The following is a 20736-nucleotide window of genomic DNA, read 5'->3' as shown; positions in this document are numbered from 1 at the left end:
GAGACACAGTCCTGGATTTCCTACGAGATCTCTCTTCAACATGCTACTCTACTGCTACTAAATCGATTTAGCTAGCTCTCTTCTTCAAGAAATGTGGCTTCACACAAATGTTTCAAAGAAGAACTTGAGAAGATCAATGTCTGGAATCAGTTGAAGATTCAGACTGACTTGCCTTTAGTTAATGTTTTTAACAGTGAATAGTAACAGTATGAGAACTTCTCTTTAAGGAATGAGTAATGTTTGTTTCTAACAGTCACAGTCAATCGTTCTTCTGCATCAGGAAAAAGGCCCCTTCATATCAGAATCAGAATCAGAAAGGATTTATTGCCCAGTAGGTTTACACCTACCTGGAATTTTCTTTGGTAAATAGGTGCATACATTTAACATAAAGCATAAAAACACAATAAGTACTTCACATCAGAAAGAAATAACTGTATATAAAACAGTTTGTTATAGAACATGGTTTCCATTGCCAATGGGTTTAGAACGGAAATTCCCCAAAATCTTTAGGAGCTACGTCACCATGGCTACTCCCGGCCATTTTCCCGCTTCTTTCTCTCTTTCTCACAATGTTGATTCCATCTCTAGCTCTCTCTGTTGCTATTGGACCGTAAACTTCCCCTGTCCAAAACACTATATCTCGAGTTCCACTGGAAGGCAACATCTGTTTGGACTGGTTGTGACTCCAAATGAGGAAACAAAATATTAACCAGAGCCGGATGGGTTTAAATCCCAGAGGTCTGAACCAGGACAGCGAGAAACGACAGTGTTGTGTTGTCTTACCCTCGCAGGCCTTGCCGTCAGTGGTGGGGAAGAAGCCCATGTCACATTCACAGCGGAAGCCTCCTGGCAGGTTCAGACAGTGGCCGCTCTCACACAGGTTGCCGTTATCTGCGCACTCATCGCTGTCTGTATTGGCGATCACACACACACACAAAGTCCGTAAACACAAAATGCATCGGCACATTTAAACAAAGAGTTGACATTGTTCTGTAATGTGTGACCTGAGCAGTAGAATCCGTCTCCAGAGAATCCCTCCTTGCACGCACAGCGATATGAGCCCAGGGTGTTGAGACAGTCAGCGTTGTTGTTGCACATGTGCGTCCCATTGGAACATTCATCCAGGTCTGAAACACAACAAAAGTCCAGTTAACTTCTTCAGCCAGGAAAAGAAAAGAAACTGTGATATTTGATGGTTTTCATACTCCTCAAAAAGTGTGCAGGACTAGTCAGGTAAGTTTCGATGATATTACTGGGGAAAATATATTAGCATGCTGATTGAGGATTGTTCATCTGTTCATCTAGCCTATTTCCATTGATTTATCCATCAATTGTAAAATATTTTCACAGACGATTCCAATAGTTTGGCTAACTATTTATATCTCTGGCATTGCATTAGTGTTTTTTTAAAAACTTTTTTCTCATCTTATTCTACAGAACAATGCCACGTGCACTATCTCATGTGTGGAGACATTTCACCCCATCCAATGTAGAAGGAAAGGCTGTGTACATTTGCAAATACTGTGCAAAGACCTATGTTAAGAATGACACAAAGATGCAGAAGCATATAGTCAAGTGCCCAAAGTTTCCTCAGGGCTTTAAACAGCCTATGACAAACTAAAATGTTTATATTTATGTCTGTATATGACAAGGCAAATACAGTTAGTATAAATTACCCACAACATTTCCAGTTTATTCCCGTATATTCCCGTTAATTCCCGTTAATTCCCATGGAAAGTTTCCAAGTTTGAATATTCCCGGAATTTTGCAACCCTATGTGTAATACACTTTTGCTACACGAGCAATACTAGTTCACAGGATCACCTCATTGTTGGTATTTACAGACTTCAAGTAAAAAGCATCAGGAAAGAATCTTTATCCATTTGTCTGGTTACAGAATTACAGACATTCCTTCATGATACATCTTGGCTACTGAGAAAATGTACATTCTATATATAGAGCAAATTAAATATACTCTATCAATGGTCCCAATCAGTGTCAGCATTTATCTCTGCGCTTGAGGCCGTCAGCCTTACCTGTGCATTTGAGGCCGTTGCCGATCCACCCGGGAGCACAGCTGCACTTGAAGCTGCCGGCGGTGTTGGTGCAGGTAGCATGTCTGTCACAGTTATGGGCTCCGATCTCACACTCGTTGATATCTGAGGATGAGGAAATAAACCAGATGCCATGTGAGGAGGAGGGAGAATAAAAGACACTGATGGTCTGATGATCGGGGGTCTGCGTTCTCCCCTGTGGGGCTCTTGGCACCGTAGAGCGAGTTGATGCTTGGTTTGAATTGAATAAAGGCAGAAGCATGAGATGACTGAACCTAGTGTTTCTGGCCCCCTGCTGCAGCCGTGGAGAGCTGATTTCAGAGCAAAAGAAACAAACAAGATTCTATGGACGCGTATTGCATTCACTTAAAAAAAAAGCCTTGGTTTTTTTTTTTTGTCCTGTTTTTCGAACTTTTTTATTTTCTGATTTTACGAGAGTTTTTCAAACTTATTTATTTACTGTTTTTACGAGATAAAAATCCTGTTTTTCTGAGTTAAGTTTTCTCCGGAAAAGGTGTTCCCTTAATCCTGCCTGAAGCTCTCAACAGACTAATGTAGCCGAGCGGTTTGTTCTATTATACTGTCAGGAGGCCTCAGCCGAAAGAGGACACGAGAGATGGTTATTGAATCGGGACATCCCACTCGTTTACTTCCCTCCACACTTTTCTCTATCGATAGAACCCCTTTCCCTTAGAACCCCTTTCAAAACAAGAGTCCCAACCACCAACCTGCTTAGAACAGGAACTACACATCAATCTTCTATAATAAAGCCACTAACAGGACAAAAATAAAAACTATCCTCTACCTATCTGTAGCATATCCCCAAAAAGATGGTCGAGACTTTCAACTGATGTTTTCAGGTTTATTTGACGCTACGTCTATGGACGCTATACGTCACTTTCAAAATAAAAGCATGGAAAAAAATAAGTGAATGCAATACGCTTCTGTAAGATTCTCATGATCTCTGATACTAATAAACCTTCCTGCAATGGCTTAATGAGCAGACCGAGACTCTGTATTTTCATTGTGCAAGTGTGTCCACAGAGCTATAAAAAGGCCCAGAGGGAGAATCATGTCCCAACGCTCAGGCCTTGTTCTGTCTGCTGTGTCTAAACTAACATTTCTGAGGTTAGTTTAGTCAAAGATCACAGCTGCACAGACACGGCACCTCGGACCTCCTTCTAAATGCTCTTGTTTGGGTTTCTCACCACCACAGCTGTCAAGTTGGGACACTTTAATCCCTCTACCACATATAATTTCTATTGAGATGTGACATGGTGTTGTGCTAACTCTGTAAATAAACATTACGTCATGATTCCTTGTACTTCATCCTGGCAGATGTAGGATCGCGGCTGCGGCCAAATCCCGGATCACGGTGGCAGCTTTTGGAACCAATAAGGATGTACATGAAGCTGCTGCTGGCAATAAGACAGCGTGAATGTGGTTTTGACTCTGCAGCTCTTGTTCCTCAAGTGGTTTCTGACACGATCGACTACATGGCACAATGGGAAAAAGTCTGTATGGAACTATACAACAATGAAGCGCCGCTAATCTGAGCTAAAATAACTCTGGGAAACCTTGACCAACACAATACTCGGCCCTGAGCCTGAGGTCTGAAGGTTGCAGCTCCGATAAAGAAGACTGTACAAGTGCGTGTGAGTGTGTGTGTGTGTGTGTGTGTGTGTGTGTGTGTCACTGTACATCAAGGGAAGCCATGTGAACTCGATCAAGATGTGAGGACTTATAAACCAATGAGACACACTCCTGTCTGTGTGCCTGTCTTTCTGAGGGTAGTAATTCAAAACACTGTCAATTAAAGATTAGTGCTGCTGCTTTATAGTCTTCCTGAGGAGAGGGTACGGTATATTTACGCTGCATTTGATGACCGGGTTAATATGAGGGCTGGGAGCGAACCGATCTCCCTGAATTACAGATGGAATTAAAGATCATCTCCCCCGAGCCTTTGATGACAGAGCACAACAAACACACACATTCTCATGTGGAAATGTAAAAAGCAAACAGGGGCTGTTGCACGCGAGAAATGTGTCAGTGGCCACAGCTGGTGTCAAAGGAGAGGTTCGATTTAACTCGGCTAATGTTTGACAGATGAGAGGCTAAGATGGATAGTGGAGAATAACAGATCTGCTGTCAGAAGTGGGGACACGTCAGGTTGTCTCTCAATTTTGTCTTCTTTTATCTTTCTGTTAAACTGTCCGTCTGTCTGTCTCAGTGCACTGTTTGTCCAAATGTCCTCTAGTATGGCTTTCTCTCTGAACACCTGAATGTGCAGTAAAGGCCATTAATGCTCAATGTCAGCTAGGCATAAGGAAACGGTCGGAGCCTTCTGCCAGTACTCTGCTTTCATTTTGTCCATATATGTGCATGTATTCTGCAAGCTTACAGATACGGAACAAAACAGACAAAACGGAGTCTAGCCAAAAGTTCAAACAAGGCAACCGTAGGACACGAGCCACCATAAGATGCTGCTCACTAGCAAAGCAGGCAATTGCTGGGACCCCAAGCTGAGAGGGGGCCCCTGAGTACGGCACAGTACATCCAAAACAGAGACAGTTTTATTAGAACCCTAATGAATGATCGGCTACGTACAGGAGACTTTAATGTCCCCATGGTTTAAAATGCCACTAGCTTTTTGCCAAAAGGCTTTAGGCGGTTGTTTGAAGTCAGGCCTCCCAGGTCCGTTTCGCCTGGGGCTCCCCCCCTATTATGTTTAATCCCAATGAAACGCTCCTGAGAATAAACTAAGCTGCGGTGCTTGATGGATTTGTCACTGCGCTCGCCAACGGTGACATCAACACCTGAAGCCCTTCCCTGTTATTCTTGAGGTGTGAGAACTCTCTCCATAAAGATAAGTGTTGAAAACAATAAAACCACAACACTGGACAGGGGCAAGAAGAAGTCCTTCGTAGATTAGTAGATTGCAATCGACCTGTTGGTGACCTCTCACCTAAACTTTGTTTTATTGCTTTTCATTTGTAAGAAAAATATTCTTTTGTGTATTTTTTTCTGAAACTCACAGTCTTGCTTTAACTCAAAGTATTACACTGTCTCGTCATTTAGCAGAAAGAAAATTAAATCATCAGGTTTAACCTCCTCACCCTGATCCCCTCTTTAAAGTTAAGAGCCTTGTAAACTCCACCAGTATATCTCCACCCAGTCCGAACTTTCCAATGTACACAGGGACACAGCGCTGCTTAAGTGTATGTATAAATCCTCGCTCCCCTTCCCTGACTTCTCAGTGTTGGGGAATAAAAAATTCTTGTGGGAGCTTCATCAAGAGCTGGATCCGATCTGGGCTTGCGAGCACGGCTCACACGCTCAACACGCACACACATGCGAGGAGACTGAGTCCACACATACCAACGTGGTGGCGTAACGCAATTCAACAATGAAAAGCGATTTCTTATGCATTTTTTCCTTGGGATATATTGGAGGAGGGGATCTTTCCCAAAAAGAGTAGCCGGTTTTGTTCACTCATCTATAACAAGACATCCTGCCTGCCTGAGAGGAATTAGCATCTTGATTCCCTGGTATTCTGGGGCTGAGACTCCAAATCTGTGAATCAGAACCAGCTGCTTTACTGCAAACCCAGGTTTCTCAAAACAAGCATCATACTAAATGGACACTTTAATGGGATTAGAATGAGCAAGTGTGTGTGTGTGTGTGTGTGTGTGTGTGTGTGTGTGTGTGTGTGAGCAGGAGGGAGGATTTGAATCGGGTACAAACAAAGCTGTTTTTTTGCATCTGAAGGAAGACACACTGCTGCTGACTGTGTGTCTGACTCATATCGATGACCGAGGGACGAAGCCAGATAAGATCACTGTCTAAACTCTCAACTACCCTTCAACCCCTCACTTTTAAGTGGCCTGATAAATCAAACTTTACTCCGGGTGGAGGAGAAGTAAGTCCAGACGAGAGAGAAGGACTCTACCAGTCGGATAGATTTTGTATTTATTCCTTTTGGAGCCGTTACAGGTGATGACGTGCTGCCGAACTCCTCCAACCATCACGTAATGTTTAACTGTCCTTAATGAAAGAGCAACAAAGGGATAAACAGACGTGCAATCTGATGCACAGATCTGACGGGAAGATAGTGATCTCACTGCTCCTGCTATTGTTACTGCTGGTGCACGTGTGGGTTAATATATGGGTGTTTCTTATCAAGTCAGACAGGAGCTCTTGAATGAGGGTGAGTAATGTCAGAGCTGCTTCTGGATAGCCCGACATTTTCCCTGCATCCTCTCTTTCCTCACCTCTCAGACACGCACAAAGACACGCACACATATACACACACACACACAGGTTTGTGCAGCTATCCACCTCATTGACCTCCAGTGTGCACAGCCTATATCACAACCTTTTCCTTAACCTTAAGCATGGTTACTACTTGCCTAACCCTAACCCTATACCTATACCTATACCTATACCTATACCTATACCTATACCTATACCTATACCTATACCTATACCTATACCTATACCTAACATTAACCTTAACCTTGAATTGAACTTAAACTAGATCTTAACTTACAATATATCTTCACCTTAATGTGTTTGTGTTAACAGACTTGGGTCCCTGCAACACAAGTAATACCTCGACCACAAAAACTCTCTCTCTCACACACACACACACACACACACACACACACACACACACACACACACACACACACACACACACACACACACACACACACACACACACACACACACACACCTATCCTTCAACAATTAACCAGCAGCCGCTCTCCACTGACTCACCCTCCTTTCCCTCCCGGCCGTGGTCCTCCACTGACAGGACATTTTGTTTTTGGTAGGAACACTTGTGTGTTTGTGTGTGTTTGTATGTGTGTGTGCGTGTGTGTTTGATTCGTTCACCTGTGCAGCCGGTCGTTCCCTTGCGCACAGAGTATCCCAGTTCGCAGTGGCAGATGAACGATCCCTTAGTGTTCTCACAGTTCCCACTCAGACAGATGTTTGGGTTCAGCTCACACTCGTCCACATCTAGACAGGGAAGGAAGAGACTAGTGAAACAGAGAAGGAGCAGGAATGTTGATGTGCTAAACACAGTTACACCAAAGGAAAGGTTATAAAAGTGAATAAAACTGACTGAGCTCATTTGTTGATTTGGCCTGAAAAACTGTTTATATAAATATATATTTATAAAAAGGCGTCTCACATGAGGAACTAGGCTTTAAAGGTGTTTACTTTTATCAAATACAGCAATAAAAGCTGATGTGTTCGTGCACAAGTCCTGACATCATCACTGTCAGGTTATTGTTTTATCCCTCAGTGGAACCAGACATCTAATGTCATGTCTTCCTCCTTAGCTTAAGCAAACTAACACAATGTTCGCTGTCTTATTCAGAAACAACGGTTTCAGTTCTCTCATACTCAGAGATCTGAGTCATCACGTGCTGTTCTCGTGACTCACATCTTGGATAACCATGAAGATGATCATTACGCTCTTACAGTAAATCCCAGAGAACCCCCTGGATTTAATAAGAAGAGAGTTGAGCTAAAGCGTTTTATATTTTGGGCATAGAAATGTGCGTCTCTTACCCAGACAGGTTTTCATATCCTCGGAGGACATGAAGCCGTCGAAGCAGAGACACTGGTACGTCCCCGGGGTGTTTGTGCACTGGCCTCCGTCGCACGTGTCCGGGTTCTCCTCACACTCATCGATATCTGAGGACACAAACGAGATACAGAGGCACACAGGCAAATCAGGAATGGGAACAGGTGAATATAGATGACAGGAAACACTTGTAAAAGTGAAAGTAATCTAGGTTTTAATGTTGAAGTGTTACAATAGCAACTCAAGATTATAACTTAAAACTACACTTTAGGGGGAAAAGACTGAACGGTAGATAGAACTCTGGTGCTTGTTTTCTTTTCTCACTCATAAATCCCCGAGGTCACGTCAGGACAGAGCTTTCAAAATTACATAAACTGAGTAACGACGAGGGAGTTCTTCTTCTGCAAAAATCCTCGTTGATCCCTGACTCAATTCAGTATCTGTCTCTGGTAATTAGAGAGACAGAGGAAAAGGTCTATGACCGACACAGGAAACCTGCTGTCACTTGCTGAAACGAACATCTTCTCAGCCAAAATGCTGCTAAACTGAAGGCTGTATAAATCATTAAGCCCCACTACTGTTATCTGATAATACTCTGAAGCTAATAACGAATGAGCAGTCCTAACGTTTGTCTCTGTGTATGTTTGCTTTGAATTAATGCCAGTCAAATTACAGCAGTGTCTCTCTTCTGTATAAATAAGGTTTCCTGATGTGCTCTTTTACTCCTGCTCCTAAATCAGGTCTAGCTAAACACAAGTTTGGAAGTACTGTTACTACAGAAACTAGAATTACCGCCCCAGGGTTGTGTAACTCCACAAACCAACGCAGTCTCAGTCTATACGTAATGTCTTATATCCAGATTCAGTCTCTGTGACCTTTGACCACTGCAATCTAATCAGTTCTTTGAGTCCAAGTAACAACTGGTCAGGATTTGAAGGAATTCCCTAAAGACAGTCTTCAGATGTTGTGCTTAAGAGGCCAAAGGCATTGTTTAGTGAGGCCACTATGACCTTGACCTCTGTCCACCCAAATATAATCAGTTAATCAGTGAGTCTTAGTGAACACTTGTGCCAAATTAGAAAGGATTCTCTCTTTGCTTTCTTAATATAGTACTTTCACATGACATTAGGGGTTTGTTCGGCCCCAGTGTCCTTAACATTTGACCTTTGACTGACAAGTTCTAATCACTTCCTCCAAGAGTCTGAGTAAACATTTGTGCCAAATTTGAAGAGCTTCCCTCAAGGCGCTCTTGAGATATCACACTCACAAGGCAAAAATCTGCTTTGTGAGGTCACAGGAACCTTGAGTTTTGACTTTCGTCCAACAAAATCATAAGTTTGCTCTCGAGTCAAAGTGGATGTTTGTACCAAATTTGAGGAAATTCCCTGGATGGTTCTTGAGATATCGTGTTCACAGGGATGGGACGGACAACCACAAAATGAATTACCTCCGGTGGATGGCTGTTGCATAAAAACTTAAACTGTAACACATCTCTGAGAGGGAGTTTGCTCTAGTTAATAATGATAATGTTATAAAGGCCGGGGCAGACGGGACAAACAGATGTTCTTACCAGTGCAGCTTCTTAAATCAGGCATCAGGGCGTATCCACTGTGGCAGCTGCACTCGTAGCTGCCCTCTGAGTTGGTGCAGAAAGTCTCACAGCCGCCGAACTCAATGGTGCACTCGTCGATGTCTGACAGGTAGAAAGACAAACCACTGTCACATACTGGTGGCATCTATTAAAACTAGCTGTTGTGTATTTGTGTTTGAAGCAGTCGGTACCTACCCACACACTCCACTCTGCTCTCAGTGGATTTGTATCCCGTGTCGCAGGTACACTGGTATCGGCCGATCATATTCACACACTGACCGTTCCTGCACAGCCGGTCACTCAACTCGCACTCATTGATATCTGTGATAGAGAAAAGGAATTATTAATTTGCTACACAATGAATACAGATACCTTTGCATGAGGGTTGCTCAGGGGATGGTAAATGGAATAAGTCACATGCTCCGTCACTTCACCTGCCTTCAAAGAGCCCTTGAGCAAGGCAGCTACCTGTAGCTAGCACTAACAAGTAGTTTTCATCATTAATGAGCAAATTGATTGTTATAACGAAGTATTAGGGCCGTATTGAAAAAAAAACGATTCTGAGATCTCAAAGATAATGTTTGATATTACAAGAATAAAGTCAGTAATTTAATGAGAAATATACTATGAGGTTATGTCATAATACTATGAGGATAGAGACAAGAATGTGCAACTTTTTTCTCGGAATCTTACTTAGTTCTCTTAATATTATTAGTCTTCTTGCAAATTTATGACTTTTCTATAATATATATTTTCTTGTAATATTAAGACTTCAGTATGTGATATTTCGTTAGAGATTGGAACCCCCCCAAAAAAGAGAAATTCCTTGTTTTATCTGGCGAACAATCCAAACCCCTCTGAACTTAAATGTTTACATTTGAGACTTTTTGGCTAAAACAACCGACTGATTACCAGGATAATTGACTTTTAATTCTATGTCGATGATATAATAGTCTAACCCTCTAATCGTCTCGGCTCGTGTGAATGGATTATTTAACTGAGCACCTGCGAGACCAGTCAGTTACCGTGACGACCATCAATCAGTGTTCAAGTTCAAACTGTGACAGATGTTTCATGATTGGTTCAGAACCTAATGTCGTTAAGTTCCAACGAGGAATCTGAAATCATTAAACTCATTTGTATAAAATCTATTATACAAGTACAGTCTGTGATCATTATTTTTTATCTTATCACTTGAACATGTTGCTTCAGCAGAGATAATGAACACCACCGTCTCAGAGGGGATGAGGCCGGCATTTTTTCAGCAATTGTTTTTATTAGTTTGGGTGGTAATAAAGTGAGTAAATGAGCTTTAGGGGCAGTGATTGTTACATCATGGACTGAAACCTCAGTCCACTGCATGAGGTCATCAGAAAGACACCCAATGGTCAACTCAATGCAATGAGCTTCAGTCTGTAGTTTTCCAACAATAAAAAAGAGGTTGAATTGTCAGGTCCTTCTCTTGTTCTCTTTAATTTTGAAGGTCTTGAGCTTTTATGTAAAGTGCCTTGGGATCCTTAAAACATATTGAAATGTAAACGTAAACAAGAAAAGGTCACCTCAGAGGTAAAAGCTATTTCATACAAATGATCACTAAACACAAATTATTCAGGATAGTATTTTAAGTACTGTTTTTAGAGCAGTGAAGAAGAAGAAGTGATTTCCTGTGGTGTTAGCCAGAGCTAGCTAAAATATCAGCGTCAATATCAGAGTCAATCTAGGAATCGCTTTTAAATTCTAAACATAGACGTCTTTTACATTCAGAAACACTCACTGGTCCAGAGTTCAAATCAGCCCATTTATTAAAGAGTATCCTGTGTATCCCACCCATACACAGAGCGAACTCAAACACTGCCACCCACCCACTCAGCCTCAGTGAGCCCACACACAGCGGCAGGCGGAGCTCACTTGTCATTCAAACTGTCAGCTCTGTGACAACATCATCTATGTTTCTCACCCTTTCATCTCCCAGGAAACCCCACTCATGCACATAGATCACCAGAAGAAGAAAGGGTTCGGAGAGGAAGCGTTGGCTCATGACTCACCGAGACAGGCCGAGCCGTCCGGGGCGATCTCGTGTCCGTCGGGGCAAACGCACTGGAAGCTGCCCTCGTTGTTTACACACTCGCCCCCGCGGCACAGCAGAGGGTTCCTCTCACACTCATCGATGTCTGATGGGGGAAAAAATCCACACAACCATGTACAACACACACACACACACACACACACACACACACACACACACACACACACACACACACACACACACACACACACAGAGGCAGAGGTATGCAGTGTTAGGGTTCAGTCACACTGGGACCGGCCTCTTCAAATATTTGTTTCACCTGTCGTCTATCAGATTGATGAATTCTTTGGCCCATTTACAGGTGAAACTCTAAGTTTAACTTTGACCTGAACATTAGTGAGGATCAAGTGTAAGGGAGACTCTGGGTCTGGGACGTCCTGGTTCATTAGGAGCAGCAGAAACGTTAAGAATTCAGATTGACAGACACAAAAATAGTTTGTTGAAATATTATTTTGGTTAGCCTGCTATTACAGTCAGCACCGACAGCTCATGATTGATACCCTGTCCACATTATTTCCAGTCACAGATCCTTTTTAAAATGTTTTGCTACAGCGTGCAAGTAAACTATGTGGCGCCAACTTCTGTCTAATGGCGGCTTTGGGCCAACACAAGTACTGAGACTCCTCCATTTTGTGTGTATACCGATCCTCCCAAGGACTGAATCGAGCGGCGTCGAAGGACTCGACCACAACAGAAATAGAACATGAAGTATTTTCACAGATGGCAGAACATTATTACTTGTAGCTTCATATTAAAAAAAGAAACATTCTGCCGGGGAGCTGATTGTGTGTCGCTCACATGCTGCTCAAGTATCTAATAAAGGACAATTATCCTGCAGACTTTATGAAGCAGTTATGCGATTGTGGCGACACTTGGCGCGCAAACACTCGTGCTCTCAACAGCACGCAAGGGTTTAAAACAAAGTCACTTTAACCCTCCTCTCTCACACACACATACATATATATACAACAGTACACAGCCTGGAACTTTCACATTACATCAGCCGTCTAAACAGCGAGTTCCAGGTCTGGCATGTGAGCCCCGGCACCTCATCTGGAGCTTATGGAGGAGATGGCTGGATGGTGACTGGGACGAGGGCTGTGTGGCGGGCCCTCCCCGTGCAAAGCTCTGCGCTCTCGGATCCTTTAACCAGGTGTGAGCGAGAGATCAAATTTTTCCCAATCACATCCTCACAAAAAGTGCATTTTCTGCATCTCACCCAACCAAATCCTGTCGAGCCGAAGAGGTTGTGTGTATTGTAACAAGGGTTGCAAAGGGGCGGAAAGTTTCCAGTAAATTTCCACGGGAAGTTCAGCTCGGGATTTTTGGGAATTTTGAAAAAAAACAAAACTACGCAAATTAAACGCTGAGCATAAAAACATCATTCAAAACTCTATTTTAAAGATGTATGGAATGCAGCACAACTATAGAGGCCTGCTGTAGTGTGCAGGACTAGTCAGGTAAGTTTCGATGATATTACTTGGGAAAATATATTCGCATGCTGATTGAGGATTGTTCATCTGTTCATCTAGCCTATTTCCATTCATTTATCCATCAATTGTAAAATATGTTTACAGACGATTCCAATTGTTTGGCTAAATATTTATATCTGTGGCATTGCATTAGTGTTTTTTTACAAACTTTTTTCTCATCTTATTCTACAGAACAATGCCACGTGCACTATCTCATGTGTGGAGACATTTCACCCCATCCAATGTAAAAGGAAAGGCTGTGTACATTTGCAAATACTGTGCAAAGACCTATGCTAAGAATGACACAAAGATGCAGAAGCGTATAGTCAAGTGCCCAAAGTTTCCTCAGGGCTCAAATCAGCCTATGACAAAATAAAATGTTTATATTTATGTCTGTATATGACAGGGTAAATACAGTTAGTATAAATTACCCGCAACATTTCCAGTTAATTCCCGCTAATTCCCGTTAATTCCCATGGAAAGTTTTCAACTTTGAATATTCCTGGAATTTTGCAACGTCTGCAGGTGTGGCCGGTGCTTGAGGTCTCGTCACTTACCCATGCAGTTCTTCATCATCATGAAGCCGCTCTCGTAACCCTCGAAGCACTCGCACTCGAAATCCCCGGCTGTGTTGAGACACCGGCCCTGACCACACAGGTCGGGGGAGATGCGGCACTCGTCGATGTCTGCAGGAGAAGAGGAAAACTTTTCTTTAAAAACTGTGCCGTTTTAATTCGGTTAAAAAACGTTATTTAATCCAGGAGTAGAAAACAGGTGAAGCAGTTAAGCTAAAAAATAAAATATAAATGAAAGGAAAAGAAAGCACCAACTATTTAACAAACGGTAAAAACATCAGAGAAAAGCTATAAAACATCTAAAGGTCGAAATTAAGGTCTTCAGGCGAATTCTGCCAAAGTCTAAATCTAAAGGCCTGATCCCTTTTGATTTGAATCCACATTTTAAAACACTCAGGGCAGAGACTGGGATATCACTCATACGGGGGTTAAAAGGTCTCAGATATCATTTACTCATGAGGAGCCTATAAATTATTTCAGAAATAAAGTAACGACACTGACACATAAACCTTAAACGACTCAGTGCACATTTCAACAGAGCAGTAATACAGCTAACCAGACGACAGGGACCGGCTCCAACACGTCCACAGCAGCCAGATTCCCATTAGGGTGCATGAAGTATGCGAACGCAGGCGATGGCTTTACACCACTTTGCTGTAATTGATGTTGGCTGAGGGATTCAGAGCAGGGGACTGGTGGAAAACGGCTTGACTTGTTGAGATGCAATGCAAATGCCACAGTGTTGTTGTAGCTGATGAAAACATTACAACCAGAAAGTAGAAACTGGGGAAGTTTGTCGGCTCCAACAGGAGCAATAAAATCAAGATCTTTACTCACTTGTAAAGTTTATCAGCTGTTGTTTGTTGTTTAGTCAATAAAATGTTAGATAATGGTGAATTAAAACCATCATTGGCGCTAATTTGCCCAAAACCCAAAGATAAACAATTATCAAGCTTTAATTTTATTGACTAATTCCCCCAGAGGGTCGTAAATCACACCGCTGAGATCAGATCAAGTGGCTGGTTCAACACGGAGCCATATGGAACATCGGTTTCTATTCCCGTCGAAAGTGCTGACTTAGTGTTGAGTTTCTAGTTTGGTGGTCTATCTTCATAATTTTTGTTGTATTGAGAAATTGAAAAAAATACGTGTTCAAGTTGCAAAGCTTTAAAAAAATATAAACGTCTATGAAGACACTTACTTTTGACTTCTAAAAGGTATAAATTGCTTAATATTATATCAGTTTTACAATAACATCTTTTACATTTACAGCCTGCAGTTACATTTTCATCTTGAGCAGGTTTGTGGTTTTTTAATTTAAAAATGTAGTTTACCATAATGGATTTTATGTTTTTTTGTGTATTTAAGGGTTGAATATGTTGATATACTTCGTCAAAGTGAAAAAATTGTTTACGTGGTATATAAAAGCAAATCAAAAGGTAACAGAAAGCCCTGGACTTTTAATCGTTAAACTGTTGATTCCTTCAGAAAAACTCACCAGTACAATTCCGCTCATCCGAGTCCAGGGCGTAGCCGTTGTCACAGCGACAGCGGAAGCTGCCGATGGTGTTTCTGCACCTCCCGTTCGAGCACAGGCTGTTTATCATCCTGCATTCATTAATATCTGAGGTAAAGAGCAGAGGGACAGGTGAGAGACAGTAGCTGAAACAACACAGAGTCCTCACAGTCTCTGGGCGGGACGCTACCTTTTAGGAAGGGCCGGCCGTTGATGAAGTCCCCCCTGTGTGAGAAGCCTGGGCCCCGGGGACAGAGCCGGGTGTAGTCTGTCCCGCCCTTTTCTGGACATTCGTCGCACTCGGGGCCCCAGGCCACGCCCACAGAGCAGCAGCAGGCGTCGACGCGGTGCTTCCCTGGGATGGGAGCTCCGCAGCGCTCGTCCTCATGGGTGAGGTAACACTGCTCCGTGCGCAGGTCTGGGAGACACAGAGACAGTCAGAAAGAATCGCACATAACAACACACACTGACTCACATCTACATTTATATATATATATATATATGTATACCCACCAATACATGTCCTGCCGCTGACATCAACAGTCATTCCTGGAGGGCACTGGCAGAAGAAGGAGCCTTGTGTGTTGATGCACTTGCCGTTGATACACACACCAGGAAACACTTGACATTCATCCACGTCTGACAGCAGAGGACACACACAGAGCAACGTCAACAGCAGCTCAGACTGAGTCTCACACTCCTCCAACACAAAGAGAGTGTGAGTGTCCAGAACTCTGTGGCACCGAGGCAGAACTCACCTTCACACACGTTTCCTCTGGCTCGAGAGAAACCTTTACCACAGATTGGATCTGAAAAGGGGGGGGGGGGGGGCACAGGATAGATTAGAATGTGGTAAATACTCAAATGTGTATAATGGTGCAAATAAATTAACTCACCTTTTTCACATTTGGCACACGGGCTGTTCCAGGCCTCTCCCAGTGTGGCGCAGCAGTGGGACTTCAGTGTCGCTCCGTTGATGTTGACCTCACAGCGGTTGTTGACTATTTTCAGCCAGCAGGTGCTTTTTGTTGTCTCTGTTTAAAAAGATAAACAAAACATCTTATTTAGCAGATATTCAATATAAATTATTCCAATAATTGAGAAAAAAAATACTGCTACTACTTCTAATAATAATAATATTAATAATAATAATAATAATAATAAAAAGAGTGCTGATCTGCTTATCAGAGATGATCTTGTCTGAGAAATAAAACAGTTTTCTCTACATTTCACAACTTAACTCTCGCAGCGTTTTCAAAATTTTTGTCATATTTTTCTGAAATTTAAAGCACATTCTACCCAATTCTTTCACATTGTTTAACTTAATGAATCCCTGAGTTGCTCTAAAGTTGTTTTTTTAACTTACTTCTACATTGAATAAAAAACTGTTTTTCTAATAACATCAAAACCAAAACACTAGAATGTTCACTCACCTATACACTCCAGCGCCGAGCTGTCCAACGAACTGCCCAACGTACACAAACACACAAAGGACCCTTGGCTGTTCACACAATCTCCATTAATACAGGGGCTGGACTCACACTCATTCACATCTGTGGGAGACAAAAAAACTAACTTAAACTTGTATTCTTTTCTCAAAGGGGCTTTTCTCTCATCAGTCTGACTTCAGCCATGCGGTTCTGAAGTGAGACTGTACTGGGCGGCAGAATGAACGTGTCACTGACCTTCGCAGACATCGCTGGACGGATTGAAGCGGTATCCTGTAGGACACTGGCAGGTGAAACTGCCTGGTGTGTTCCTGCACAGCCCGTTGTCACAGAGCAGCCTGTTCATCAGACACTCGTCGATGTCTGAGGAAACACACACACACACACACACACACACACACACACACACACACACACACACACACACACACACACACACACACATACACACACACACCACTGTCATATGATTTCAAGGCCTTTAACACCAGTACATTAGATGAAACTTCACCTACCGACACAGTTTTTCCCTGTGAGGTCGACTTCAAACCCGTCGTTGCAGGTGCACTTGTACGTCCGCAGCATGTTCTCACACACTCCATTCTGGCACATTTCAGGGTCGAGGGCGCACTCGTTAATATCTGAGAAGGTGGAGAGACAAACTCATTGATTATCAGAGAGAGACAAATTAATTTAACGATTCCCTGTTTTGCTTCTGCATAATCTGTGTTTGAATTCCTACAGAAACAAAAAACCTTGTGGCCGTTACCTCTTCCATCGCCGGTTTCGCCGATGCTGTTGGGGCAGAGCACCTGGAACTCAGCTGCAACACAAACAGCACAAACACCACAGTTGAATTGATGAAGTAAGAAATAACATCGTTTGAGAAAATATCACATTTACCTTGATCCCAGAAATCTCAAAGCAAGACATTTACACCGTGTTATTATCCATTTCCAGACTTTCTCATTTACCCAAGATGTATATAAAACCTTTTCCTTAATGTGGTGCAGCTCTGACGTCTGTTGATACAGGAACTTTAATTGGCAGGACTAATGAGAAGTGACTGCAGCGTCAGTGTGTGTGTGTGTGTGTGTGTGTGTGTGTGTGTGTGTGTGTGTGTGTGTGTGTGAGGAAGCTGTCATGTCTCACGATCATCATACTGAAATCAATATGTCCCAGAAGACTCAGCGTCTGAACTGTACCCTCCTGACTTCCACAGGTGTGTTTTGTTTTTAAATATAATGCAAGCTATGTTTGATTGTGTGTTTAAGTGTGTGTTTGAGTGTGTGTTTGAGTGTGTGTTTGTGTGTGTGTACATGGCTCCACATGTGTAAAGGGTGGAGTGATTACAATATCCGTACCAGAGCTCTGTGGCGGGCAGGGCTGGCAGGGCTCCCCGTAGGCGTACTCCGTGCTGGCACAGCAGCACTCCGACTTGGTCACGGCTCCGAACAACGGCCGCACACACTGTCCTCGCCTGTAGCCGCCATAACACGTACTGCGCATATGTGTGTCTGTTTCAGACAAAACATGGCAAGACAGCGGATGAGAAACGTAGAGGAGGCGAGAGCCAGACAGAGAGAGCGAAACAGAGAGGCAAAACAAATGGTTGTTCTCTCCTCATAATATCCAGGGATTTGAGGCATTCTACTGCACTGATATCATCCTGTTGAAAACCCAGCCAGACTGAATAACAGCATTTCAATACTTCCCACACAATACACAAAGAAACATCTTTCAGGGGGAAATGTGGGAATGTTGAAAATAAAGGCATAAACAGATCTGGATTCTGGGGAAGGGCCTGAAGCAGGAGGAGGCCGGAAAACACATTCATCAGTATTGACCAACATCTGCTCATGAATGATAGTGAGCGTGTGGTTGGAACAGGTAACAGGATTTAATACGACATCATCATTCTACGCTTTGTTCAGGTTTACTTCTTTTTCCATTGTGTTTGTTCGGGTTAAAATGTGCTGGCTTAAAAAAGTGGGACAAACGTTTAGATCTTTATCTTAATGTTTAGATAGTGATTAATTGTCCTATCACTGTTAAAGAAGACTTACTCCAAACCTAAAGCTGTTTACAGACATGAATGTGTAAAGTTTCCAGAAAATGGGGGTCCAGACACTTTCTGGACTTTGCCTTTCACATATGTTAATTCAATCAATCAATCAAATTTTATTTGTATAGCCCATATTCACAAATCACAATTTGTCTCATAGGGCTTAACATGGTGTGACATCCTCTGTCCTTAACCCTCAGCAAGAGTAAGGAAAAACTACTAAAAACCCTTTTAACAGGTAAAAATACGTAGAAACCTCAGAGAGAGCAACATGTGAGGGATCCCTCTCCCAGGACGGACACAAGTGCAATAGATGTCAAGTGTAGGAAAACATCATCGGGATTAAAGTACAGCAGGAGATTGTCCGCGTCAGACGAAATAACAAGAACAGGTAAATGCTCAGAACATTCAGGCGAGGGCTGACGTCTGGATGCAGGAGACAGGATGTAAGATCTAAGTTACGCTCTGGAAAGTTTTTGTTCACAGCCCACTGACGCCAGCGTCGGCCGAACCTTTTCGGCAAAAGGTCTCAACTTTGTCTTTTACGTGTCAAACTGACTCAGACATTTGTGTCCTCAGATTCAGCCCCTCCAGAAGATTTCAGGAAAGTAAAACTGAAAGGGAATTTGTATCTTCTGTGTACAGCAGCTGAACACTTTCAAGGATTCTGCCGCCAGACCGAAACAGAGGGACAAACGACAGACACCAAAATAAATAGTGTCTGCGTTGGCTTCAGCAACTGAGCTACCTCCACCTAAGGAGTGTGTTTCTTCTTGTGCTGAGATTGGTGTGAGATGTCTGTGTGCCAGGGTATCCAAAACAAACACATGAGCCGCTCCTGGAAATAGAACTCCAGCTCCTTTACTCACCGACGCAGACTCGTCCGTCCAGGCCCACGGCCATCCCGGCCATGCACTCGCAGCGGAAAGATCCCTCCGTGTTCACGCAGTGGCCGTTCATGCACATGCCTGGAGTCTCGCACTCATCGATGTCTAGAAACAGATTCAGCAAAAATGATTTCTTGAACAGTAAAAGGGAAGAATCCATTAAAACAAACCACCTGATTCATTAAAAATTGTATGACCTCAACTAAGAAAAACATTCTTCTCCCGCCCCTTAATCCCATCAGCGTATTATAATAATTATCATAATGAGCGTAAACAGCGATATGGCATGCACGCATAACTGTGTGTGTGTGTGTGTGTGTGTGTGTGTGTGTGTGTGTGTTCCACAGAGAGACTGTAGATAGAGACAATGAGGTCCCAGGGCCCCTTCAGACTACACATTTCATTAATGACTGCATACATCAGCAGCCTTCACCCACACCCGACTCTCGTGTTTATTTATTCTGCCGTGACTGAACGAGGTCAGTGTCTCTGAGATCAAACGTCTGTATCTGGAGTCAAGGGGGAGGAGAGTCGCAGTCGGTTATACACTGAGGAGACTTTGTTGGTTAGTTGGAGGTTTATGGTACCGATCCTCAACATATCATCAATGTAAGCTGAGGTCTGATGTTGGGCTTTACTGTTTCATACGTCTGAAAGTGTCAGGCAAGACACAGAAGGGTGGGCGGAGAGGACAACACCCTTTTTCCCCATGTTAAAAGAAAGTGAAAAAGAATTCCCCAGATCCACCTGTTTATCCAAATCTGCTCCAAAATGTATTGGATGCTTCCTCGGGTCAGACCCCACCCTTCCACTAACTTTTAGAGGAATCAGGTCGGTAACTTTTGAGTTAATCTGCTGAAATCCAGACAAACAAACTTGAAAAGCAACGAAACCACAACCTGTGTGTTAGAGGTGAAGATCAACTCGAAAGTTGTGTGTTATTATCAAGCCGAGGCTCTGTTATTGCAACATGGTTTCCAGGAGGACGCTGCTTTCCCTTTTTTTTCCTTCTCGCATTGGACAAGTTTAGGAAAAGCTGCCTGCGAGAATTTAAGAATAGGCGGGCCCCGAATATCCACATGTCCAGCTGGCCTGCCAGGATGCTGAGGAATTTTTCCAAGGCTTTTAGGGGGATTTTTGCCCTGTGTGCAAAGACTCACATAACAGCACCACTAACATGCCAGAGAAGTAGCCACCTTTCAAATTAGCTGCAAATGTGGACGAAAAGAAAACGACCTAAATGAATCATATTTGCACTGGTGATGTAACAATGTAGATCTGCGCTGCTGTGACAAACACACCTACACACATGCGTCCACTGCTGTCCAGGAGGAATCCAGGTTTGCAGATGCACTTGAAGCTGCCGTCCTCGTTGATGCACAGTCCATTGAGACACATGTTCCTGATCAGACACTCGTCCTGGTCTGTGGACGAACAGAAACAAAT

The 20736-nt window shown here is 43.0% G+C and overlaps 1 protein-coding gene across 1 annotated transcript in view; it reads right to left on the bottom strand.

Moving 5' to 3' along the window:
* fbn1 (fibrillin 1) overlaps window positions 1-20736 on the bottom strand; it is a 62194-nt gene that overhangs the window by 22024 nt on the left and 19434 nt on the right. The window contains exons 15-35 of the mRNA XM_061068846.1: window positions 20592-20714; window positions 19273-19395; window positions 17703-17855; window positions 17108-17161; window positions 16854-16979; window positions 16576-16701; window positions 16324-16443; window positions 15787-15924; window positions 15649-15699; window positions 15404-15529; window positions 15081-15308; window positions 14873-14998; window positions 13357-13485; window positions 11287-11412; window positions 9437-9562; window positions 9221-9343; window positions 7635-7760; window positions 6951-7076; window positions 2037-2159; window positions 1005-1127; window positions 784-909 (exon numbers count right to left, since the gene is read on the bottom strand). Of these exons, the coding sequence (XP_060924829.1) occupies window positions 784-909; window positions 1005-1127; window positions 2037-2159; window positions 6951-7076; window positions 7635-7760; window positions 9221-9343; window positions 9437-9562; window positions 11287-11412; window positions 13357-13485; window positions 14873-14998; window positions 15081-15308; window positions 15404-15529; window positions 15649-15699; window positions 15787-15924; window positions 16324-16443; window positions 16576-16701; window positions 16854-16979; window positions 17108-17161; window positions 17703-17855; window positions 19273-19395; window positions 20592-20714 (2622 nt within the window). The remainder of the gene's footprint in view (window positions 1-783; window positions 910-1004; window positions 1128-2036; window positions 2160-6950; window positions 7077-7634; window positions 7761-9220; window positions 9344-9436; window positions 9563-11286; window positions 11413-13356; window positions 13486-14872; window positions 14999-15080; window positions 15309-15403; window positions 15530-15648; window positions 15700-15786; window positions 15925-16323; window positions 16444-16575; window positions 16702-16853; window positions 16980-17107; window positions 17162-17702; window positions 17856-19272; window positions 19396-20591; window positions 20715-20736) is intronic.

This window comes from Limanda limanda, chromosome 3 (genome assembly GCF_963576545.1).
Source record: "Limanda limanda chromosome 3, fLimLim1.1, whole genome shotgun sequence".
NCBI classification, from domain to species: Eukaryota; Metazoa; Chordata; class Actinopteri; order Pleuronectiformes; family Pleuronectidae; genus Limanda; species Limanda limanda.
Note: the sequence above shows the minus strand (reverse complement) of the source record. Positions and strands in the feature narration are given on the sequence as shown.